Source organism: Vanacampus margaritifer, chromosome 2 (assembly GCF_051991255.1).
Source record: "Vanacampus margaritifer isolate UIUO_Vmar chromosome 2, RoL_Vmar_1.0, whole genome shotgun sequence".
In the NCBI taxonomy this organism is placed as follows: Eukaryota; Metazoa; Chordata; class Actinopteri; order Syngnathiformes; family Syngnathidae; genus Vanacampus; species Vanacampus margaritifer.
The window spans coordinates 52,945,928-52,955,692 of NC_135433.1; the positions used below are offsets into that span (position 1 = coordinate 52,945,928).

The 9,765-nt window shown below is 42.2% G+C and overlaps 1 protein-coding gene across 2 annotated transcripts; it reads right to left on the reverse strand.

Moving 5' to 3' along the window:
• Positions 1-76: 76 nt before the first annotated feature.
• On the reverse strand, positions 77-8,179 carry pih1d1 (PIH1 domain containing 1). Of its 2 annotated transcripts, XM_077558849.1 has the most exons (11): positions 8,103-8,179; positions 6,781-6,887; positions 6,642-6,699; positions 6,365-6,553; positions 3,938-3,999; positions 2,459-2,540; positions 2,278-2,374; positions 1,967-1,993; positions 1,757-1,835; positions 1,529-1,672; positions 77-1,292 (listed from the first exon to the last, which is right to left on the reverse strand). In XM_077558849.1, exons 2-11 carry the CDS (start codon positions 6,859-6,861, stop codon positions 1,257-1,259), a joined length of 855 nt encoding a protein of 284 aa, XP_077414975.1. In that variant the 5' UTR covers positions 6,862-6,887; positions 8,103-8,179; the 3' UTR covers positions 77-1,256. The 2 variants fall into 2 exon arrangements, with proteins under 2 accessions (XP_077414975.1, XP_077414976.1); XM_077558850.1 differs by lacking the exon at positions 1,967-1,993.
• Between the last annotated feature and the right edge of the window lie 1,586 nt (positions 8,180-9,765).

A 9,765-nucleotide genomic window follows, 5' to 3' on the forward strand; every position in this document is an offset into this window, starting at 1 on the left:
AGAGTTGTGTATAACAATAATATAATACAAATTACGAGGCCATTAATCAATCCAAATATAAAGAGTCAGACACATATAAATATGAACCTTTTTTCTTTTTCTCACATTTTTGAATCCATTTTTCATCCAATCCGTTTTTCATCATTTCTTTCCAGCTAGAGCTACTCATGTAAAATGATACAAAAACAATAATTATATACATTACAAAAATGGAACTATACTGATCGCATAGCAGCTTTTCTTTTTTGGGTTCATGTGAATACATACACATGTACACCAACCAGCCACATTGTGACCACTTGCACCATTTTGTGAGATTGAATACAAAGAAAGGCTTTACTGAAATTTTGCCCTAGCAAAATCATTAAGGCAAATTTTTGATAGACATGTTAGAGAGGTATTCATAAAAACATATTTTAAATGTGGTTATATTTTGTAGTGGTGTGGAACTGTACTGTATCATCATGATGAAATCAAAAATACAGCTCTGAGTATGATGTAGTCACACACCGCTGCAAACTACAACAATATTCATTAACACATAGTTCAATACTTATACTCTTTGGGAATAACGGCATTTAAACTATCACGGCGTTAGGTCACTGTTGTTTTTTCATAAATGGACTAATCTAACTAATTATTATCCCCATATTTGAAACACCTTTATGGTTATTGTATGTGAAATGTGTTGCGTTTCAATTTATGTATTAGTTTCAAGGCTCGACGTAATCTTACAAGAGATTGTGCAGTCGTGTGCACTTTAACGGAAATCTTGCTGTGAAAATGTCATTTGCGCAGTTACTTTGCCTGATAATGAGTTACTTTCATTATGAAGTAATTCAATTACCGGTACTAACTCAGTTACTTTTTTTTTTTAAGCAAGTAATGAGTATCTGTAGCTAACCTTTTTTTTTTTTTTTTAAGTAACAGTCCAACACTATTACTTTTATTACCTCTCCAATAATGTCAAAACTAAACATTATTCTTCTTTAGTTTTTGTAAAGCTAGAACATGTCTCTTATATTGGATGCAATTTATATTGGTCAAACTATTGTGGCTGGTTGGCATAAGATATGTTACATAGTCATACAGTATATCACACACATATTTATAATAATTAAAAAAACATAGCATTAACTTGACTCTCGCTCATTCTAACGTATCACTCGTATAAAATGATAATGAAGACTGGATTCACTTCACTAAGTGGAGCGTAATCATGATTTTCACAGCATCCTAATAAATACGAGGTTGTTTCAAGATGACGCCACAGGCAAGGTGACCGTAAGGATCTAAGAGACACAGGGCACAAGATCAATGAACAATGACATTGAAATATACCGTATAGGTATTGTACTTGTTTAGAGGGCTCAAATCAAAGCAAGCAATATCCCAGTGAAGTGTGAGCAACATTTTTATTCAAAATCTAACTAAAAAACAAAACTTCAACTAACAGTCACAGTCATCATATTACAAAAATAATCCAGCCATTCGGTTTGAGAAATGGTGGGAGTTTTACTGGCTGTACCTGAGTGCTGCTGTTGTACTGTGCCACGCTCGTCTCCTGGTCAACTAGGAAGGGATGGAAGATGTCAAGATAGTAGAGCGAGGGCCGGGCCGTCAACACTAGGCGGTCCTCTCCAATGTCAAGGACCAGCGAGCGTGATGAAACCTGCAGAAGTGACCAAAAATAGTTCAATCAATTAAAAGGCAGTATTTGATTGGATAGTTGGAACTTTTGAAAAAAGTGTCTCACCACACCAGGCAGCTTAATTTCTGCAATGAGGTACTCGGGGACACCACAAGGAGGCTCAACAAACAAGGTGAACTCTGGTCTGAGGAGTAGAAAGAGGATAGTTTACACAAAATTAAGAGGGTGGGAAGACCTCAACCTTTTGAACAAAAACTTAACAAAAAAAGTTAGACAATATAGTAATTTAATGACCAATTCGGAAAATACTTTTACCTTTTTGCCTCTGGAGTGGAGCTTTCCCTATAAAATATATATATATATATATATATATATATATATATATATATATATATATATATATATAAAAAAAAAAGAAGAGTATGAATGACAAATCAAACTCAGGGTAAAATCATTAAGAGTACGGTATGTTTTTTGTTGCAAACGTGCTGTTTAAAAAATGTGCTTTGAAATGGCCTGTGGATAATTAAAGTGAAGAAACATAAAAGAACTATACTGCAAGATGCCATTTGGACCGTTTTTTTTTGGGGGGGGGGCTTTTTTGGGTGGCTACTTTCTGAACTTACAGAGGTTGCAGCTCTTGAATAACTGGCTTGCTTTTTGTTCGAATGTTCTGCTCACTGACTGACCCCAAGAACTTTCTGTTCTTCAGCACCTTCCACTCTGGGAAAAGACAAAACAAAAAAAGCAAGCTCAACCACTTCGACCACCACAATGAGGAAACGGTTTTACATTATGCACACTTACCTCTACTAAGCTCCATGTTGTATTTGTTCTCTAAACCTTCCACAGATACCATAATAACAAACTGCTGGAACAAGGGGTCCTTCTACAACACACATACAGCCAAAAGTAGCATGTGTATCTTAGGAACATTCTAGTGTTGTCACTATCAAATATTTTTATTACACATTTTATTTTTGGAAGCGTTGGGTGGTGAGCAAGAGGCCAAGGAACTCTATGTCAAAGGTGCTGTATTTGCTCTCATTGTTCTAGAGCTTTCTGCTGAAGAAGGCCAGTGGTTGCCAGGCCCTGCCCCTCCACTGCTCGCTCACTGCTCTCACCGTGAGGCCTGACGCGTCTATCATGAGGGCAACTGGGGCAGTGTCGAAAAGCTTGGTCCATCCCCAGGCACCATTCCATTTCATCCTTGGGCCCTTTTCCCCGCAGGGCCTCATTCAAGGACTGTATGTGAGCTGCATGGTCCATGAACTGGTTACAAAAGTTCACCATTCACATGAACTCAAGCAGGGACTTCACAGTGGAGGGGCATCGAAAATTGGCAAGGACGTCCAAAAAGGTGGGAAGGGGTATGGCTCCCTGCGGCATAACATGGTGTCCGAGATGAAAGTTGAAATGTCTGTTCTGCCCCCTGGAGGCATCCACAGAAACTTGAAAGGGCCAAAGAGTGTGATGACCGCTGTCTTCGGCACATCCTGCAAGTGTAACAGTACCTTGGAAAAGATGGTGGTCCCAGGTGGGCAGAGAAGTCCTGTATGAGCCAGACGAATATTGGTCAGGGGGTCGCGGCGTTGTTGAACGAGCGGCGGACAATGCCAAGAAATTCCATTGTGGCAAACTCTTTTTTTTGGTCATCGCAAGCTTGGCTGAGTCACGGGAGGCCTGCAGTGGTGATGTGGTGCTTCACGTTGTGATTAGCCACAGCTAGCGTGTTTGATAGGCAGCGCTCGTCAGCCCCTCCAAGCGTGCAGAGGTACGTAGCAAAAGAGACCACATCGATAAGGCGGCAGTTTCTAACATCCACAAGCAGATAAATATAAAGAGAAAGTTCACACCCAAAAGTGACGTACAAGCCATAAAATAGTCGGTAATAAACAACAGCTTGCAGCCCTGGCCAGCTTGTAAACTGAACAAAAATGGGGGTAGTCATATTACTATTGTGCATCATCTGATTGGAGACACAGTTTAGATGGCAAAAATACAAAGATTAAATATTCACTGCAGTATTGTTGATGAACAAAATAGGCTGATCTTTATCATTTTTTAAATTTATTTAACTAAGCCACGTTTTCACATAAAGCGACGTCCTTCTTCACTTTGGTATTTTATGAATCACGTTCAATCCACAAATTCTGACTATGCACATTTTCAATGTGTATCTTTTGTAATTAATCTAAAAAAATATCAGTACAGTTCTGAAACACAATGAAATGAGTAAATTACTACTAATAGGAACACACACACAAAAAAAAACTACGGACCTACCTGACATTTCTGAAAAAACTCCTCATTGATGACCACGTCGTACGCAGTGCACCCTTGAGAATCTGACAGAGAAACTTTACATTTAGGCAATACATAGCAAAAATATAACATAATGATTGTAGAGGAAATTCATAGAAATGAGAAGTAGTGTAACTATACAAACAGTGGGAACACAAAATAATGGCATAAATGGAAAAGTCTACATAACTGTGTTCACTGTCAATTTTTATTGATTTCAAAACCTTTTCTACCATTAATTACATAACTCAATTGGAAAAAATAAATTAAAATTTTAGACAGGGGAGGTAAAAAGAAACCAGCGGTAAGGGTTGCCGTCAAGCTGAAGAAGGAGTCCTATTGGGCCTTTTTGGCCTGTGGGACTCCGGAGGCTGCTGACAGGTACCGGCTGGCCAAGCGGAATGCGGCTTCGGCGGTCGCTGAGGCAAAAACTCGGACATGGGAGGAGTTCAGTGAGGCCATGAAAAACGACTTCGAGGAAATTCTGGTCCACCATCCGGCGTCTCAGGAGGGGAAAGCAGTGCGCCGTTAACACTGTGTATAGTGGAGATGGGGTGCTGTTGACCTCGACTCGGGACGTCGTAAATCAGTGGGGAGAGTACTTTGAAGACCTCCTCAATTCCACCGACACGCCTTCCTTTGAGGAAGCAGGATCTGGGGACTCTGAGGTGGGCTCCCCTATCTCTGGGGTCGAAGTCGCCAAGGTGGTTGGAAAGCTTCTCAGTGGCAGGGCCTCGGGGGTGGATGAGATCCGCCGGGAGTTCCTAAAGGCTCTGGATGTTGTGGGGCTGTCGTGGTTGACACGTCTCTGCAGCATCGCGTGGACATCCGGGACAGTGCCTCTGGATTGGCAGACCGGGGTGGTGGTTCCCCTTTTTAAGAAGGGGGACCGGAGGGTGTGTTCCAACTTTAGAGGGATCACACTCCTCAGCCTCCCAGGTAAGGTCTATTCAGGGGTGCTGGAGAGGAGGGTCCGTTGGGAGGTCGAAACTCGGATTCAGGAGGAGCAGTGTGGTTTTCGTCCCGGCCGTGGAACAGTGGACCAGCTCTACACCCTCAGCAGGGTCCTCGAGGGTGCATGGGAGTTCGCCCAACCAGTCCACATGTGCTTTGTGGACTTGGAGAAGGCATTTGACCGTGTCCCTCGGGGAGTCCTGTGGGGGGTGCTTCGGGAGTATGGGGTACCGAGCCCCCTGATACGGGCTATTCGGTCCCTGTACGACCGATGTCAGAGTTTGGTCCGCATTGCCGGCAGTAAATCGAATTTGTTTCCTGTGAGGATTGGACTCCGCCAAGGTTGCCCTTTGTCACCGATTCTGTTCATAACTTTTATGGACAGAATTTCTAGGCGTAGCCAAAGCGTTGAGGGGGCCCGGTTTGGTGCCCTCAGCATTGCATCTCTGCATTTTGCTTCTTCAAGCCGTGATCTCCAGCTCTCACTGGAGCGGTTCGCAGCCGAGTGTGAAGCGGTTGGGATGAGGATCAGTACCTCCAAATCTGAGACCATGGTCCTCAGTCGGAAAAGGGTGGAGTGCCCTCTCCGGGTCGGGGATGAGATCCTGCCCCAAGTGGAGGAGTTCAAGTATCTTGGGGTCTTGTTCACGAGTGAGGGTAGGTCAGAGCGGGAGATCGACAGGCGGATCGGTGCAGCGTCTGCAGTGATGCGGACGCTGTATCGGTCCGTTGTAGTGAAGAAGGAGCTGAGCCGAAAGGCAAAGCTCTCGATTTACTGGTCGATCTACGTTCCTGCCCTCACCTATGGTCACGAGCTGTGGGTCGTGGCCGAAAGAACAAGATCCCGGATACAAGCGGCCGAAATGAGTTTCCTCCGCAGGGTAGCCGGGCTCTCCCTTAGAGATAGGGTGAGAAGCTCGGTCATCCGGGAGGGACTCAGCGTCGAGCCGCTACTCCTCCACGTTGAGAGGAATCAGTTGAGGTGGCTCGGGCATCTGGTTCGGATGCCTCCTGGACGCCTCCCTGGGGAGGTGTTCCGGGCATGTCCTACCGGCGGGAGGCCCCGGGGACGACCCAGGACACGCTGGAGAGACTATGTCTCTCGGCTGTCCTGGGAACGCCTTGGGGTCCCGTCGGAGGAGCTGGCTGAAATGGCTGAGCAGAGGGAAGTCTGGGCTTCCCTGCTAAAGCTGCTGCCTCCGCGACCCGACCCCGGATAAGCGGAAGAAGACGGACGGACGGAGGTAAAATGAAACAACTGAGATACTGTGGTTGAACAAGAGTGTACATCGCCTATAACTGAGAACGTGGTTGTGTTCAGAATTAACCAATCACATTCAAATTCATGTTAAATGGGAGTTAGCAAACAAATGACACCATTAACCCCTGATTAACCCTAGTGAAGTTCAGATTAAAACATTTTCACTTTGTGTTGATAAATTAAACGTTGCCTACTGTTGTCCAGTTCTGTGTGGGGCTCCCCGAGGCTCATGGGAACTCTGTAGCCACTGGGATCTTCTAATTGGAGCAGGTCCACAAGTTTCTCTTTGGAGATCTCCGGTGGAGGTGGAACCAAGTTCGACTGACAAATGTTGACAAAGACCTTCTGCTTGCCGGGCTCTGACGTTGTCTTTACACATATTCCTGAGAGGAAGGACAAATTAGTGTTTTCCCCCTTTTATTGTATTATATTTGTGTAATTTGGCATCATTTGTGTTGTGAAACTACACACCGGGTTGTGGCCGAATCACTCTGGAATCTGGATTTGTGGTCTGCATATTTCCAATTGTCTACATTAAAAAAAAAAATTTGAAAATTGTGAAATATGATACACACAATTTAACAAATAAAAAGAGCAAGAGTGAAATTACCTGTGCTAACAGCTGCTGATACAGGTCTTCTTGCTGCTGTAACTCCATCTCGGAGTTGAAGAGTGTTGAGTCAGTTGTCATGGTTTTAGGCTCAAATGAACCTCAAACTGTGGTCACAAACAAACATACCAATTGCAAATAGGTAAGACAGATAGAAAGCTAGCTAGCTAAACATTCTAAAATAAAGTCCTGTGACAAAGCCATTTTTAATCAAACATGCACATGGTATGTCATATCAGTCAGACAAGAAGTCAAATAAATCAAATGGGTAAAAGGACAACTGTAATTGTTAAACAATGGAAAAATTACTTAAACAGTCTAATGGACTTCCTCAAATAGTGCCCTCCACTCTAAAAGATGTGTCTCAATTGATGACTGATAGCTATTCACTTCAATCCGTAAACAACATTAATTTCCACCTGCTGTCATTACCTCGACATGAGAGCGGCAGTCACAATCCTAAATTAACTTTACCTTTGAATGCCTTTCTCTGACATTTGAATAAATAAATGCCTCACCTACTTTAAGAGGAAATACATTTTGTGTACAGTAATGTAGCCACAGAATTTTCAATTCAGTGCTGTAATTATCCCTCAAGTAACTGTGGACAAACATGCAGATGGTCATTCTAGAACAGTGGTGTCCAAACTCGGTCCTCGGGGGCCGGTAGTCCCGCAGGTTTTGGATATTTCTCTCCTCCAACACAGCTGAAGCTCATCAGCAAGCTCTACTAAGCCTGATAACAATCCTGTTGATTGAAACAGGTGCGTTGGAGCAGGGAAACCTCCAAAACCTGCAGGACTACCGGCCCCCGAGGACCGAGTTTGGACACCACTGTTCTAGAAGAAAGCTTGGTTCAGTTCTATTTAACTTTGAAAGCAATAATAATAATAATAATAATAATAATAATAATAATAATAATAGTAAACAACAGATTTGATAACCACATATGCACGTTCAAACACATCTCAAATGAGCCATCACCAGAACTAAATTCCACTCCAATTTGTCCAAAATTATGGTAAGAAGTTTCTCGTAACATGAATCAAGTATTTAAAACATGACGTAAGTTTGAATTGTGTTACATTGTAGATATTTTACAATGTGTAGCTTGTTGTGGCTAAATGTGCCTTGCAAAGAGACAGTAGCCTACGTAGCTAACAGCGACAAACAGTCGTCTTGTTAGTAGACTTTAGCTTAGCTTCACCAGAGCCACACAGCTTAGCCCTTAGTGGTTTCAACCAAATAGTTCACTGTTCAGTTGCACGCACGGTTTAAATACGAATATAGTACAGTACAATACTATACAATACAGTACTTACCTCTCTTTGCCAAAAGTTGTCGTTTATTTACGCCGGCGTTTATTTGCGCCGGAAGCTGTCCAAAAGAACGAGTAAAAACCCATCACACTTCCGAGCTGGATCGTTCAGAATAAAAGCATTCTAATGATTCATTCTCATTAACGTTATCAGTGGAAAATCAGTTTAATTGACGTCCATAATAAAAGTATTAAGAAAGCAGGGATAAACCTCTATTAACCCTGTCCACAAAGAAAATATTTAAATAAATAAAAAAATAAAATAAAATAAAAACGGGGGGGGGGGGGGGGGATCTGCAAATAGATAAATCCACGGGTAATAATAAAAAAAAAGTTTTATCCATGATAAATCAATTAATAAATTATTCCATAATACATGAATACAAATCAATAAAAATAAATTAAAACATTTCAGTTAATCAATAATGAAACAAAAACGACTACAAAAAAGAGGGAAAAGAAGAAGAAGAAGAATAAAACAGATGTGTAGATGGCCCGCTGGTACTTATGAGCTAATTGGGTTCACAACTGTGTGACATGCTGTTTATTTGTGCTGAAGATTTAAAAACACATCACATTCATTCAGATCACATTTAATAATGCAACTTCATCTTTCTCAGTATTCAATTCAACCACTTACTGAGCCCTCCATAGCCAAGCCCCTTCTGATGTCACTAAACTCCCCTTTCCTCTGTTGCAGTGCAAGTGTGGTGCGCATATCCAAAGCAGCGATCACCCGCTCAGTGCATCTGGGCAGTAATATCTCCCGCCCGATACCCTCTTCCCCACTTACACACCACATGTGCAAGTATTCAACTCGTTTTTCGTGAACTTTGTTCCTCTGTAGGTACTCATGACATGTGCAATAACAATAAATTATATTCAATTCCAACTAATTTGTGTCTACTCCTCTTCCCATTTTGTGATGTATTATAATCAGGTGCGCACATAAGAGTTTTGGCATGGTTCTCAAAAGAACACAGAAGATTTTTGCTTAACACTGTTTCTTCATTTGACCTATAACAGCAGTCTGATTCATACAGTGAGATTTCCCCATTATTACCATAATCATCATACTGCTCAATTATTGTATCTTTAGATATCGTTACATCTGCGCTTGGCTGGCAACCATTTCAGGGTGTACCCTGCCTACTGCCCGAAGACAGCTGGGATAGGCTCCAGCACCCCTGTAAACCTTGCGAGGAATAAGCGGTTCGGAAAATGGATGGATGGATATCTTTCCATCCCTAGACTGATAACAATAAGATATTTTTAGCTGAAAAAGTAGGGTTTTCCTGATAAATTGCAATTTCAGCCCACGACTGAATTGTTAGGAAAGAAAAATGGAGAATTTAATATTCTCAGGAATATCCGAGAATACCTCTGACAATCCAGAGGTTGAGATAAAAAAATTTATGACGACGTCGTTAAAAATTCCTCAGGAGTCGGTAAATAACATCTCTTTTCACCGGGTACATCGGCTTGGAGCCCCTAGGGGCAACAGACCCCGTCCTATTATCGCCAAGTTTGAGCATTTTAAACAGAAAGAATTTGTTAAAAGTAAAGGACGGGAGCTTAAAGGGACCTCATTTGGAATGAACGACCAATTCCCGAGAGAGATTAATGAGCGGCGAAAGGTACTGTACTGAAACAAAATAGGCAGGAGG

What these genes read in the sequence shown, in the direction of transcription:
- pih1d1 (XM_077558849.1), bottom strand. Translation starts at nt 6,861, where the DNA reads ATGACAACTGACTCAACACTCTTCAACTCCGAGATGGAGTTACAGCAG. An exon ending in ATCAGCAGCTGTTAGCACAG is followed by an intron (nt 6,700 to 6,780) that starts GTAATTTCACTC and finishes TTTTTAATGTAG; the next exon opens with ACAATTGGAAATATGCAGAC. An exon ending in TCCACTCCAGAGGCAAAAAG is followed by an intron (nt 1,836 to 1,966) that starts GTAAAAGTATTT and finishes TCTACTCCTCAG; the next exon opens with ACCAGAGTTCACCTTGTTTG.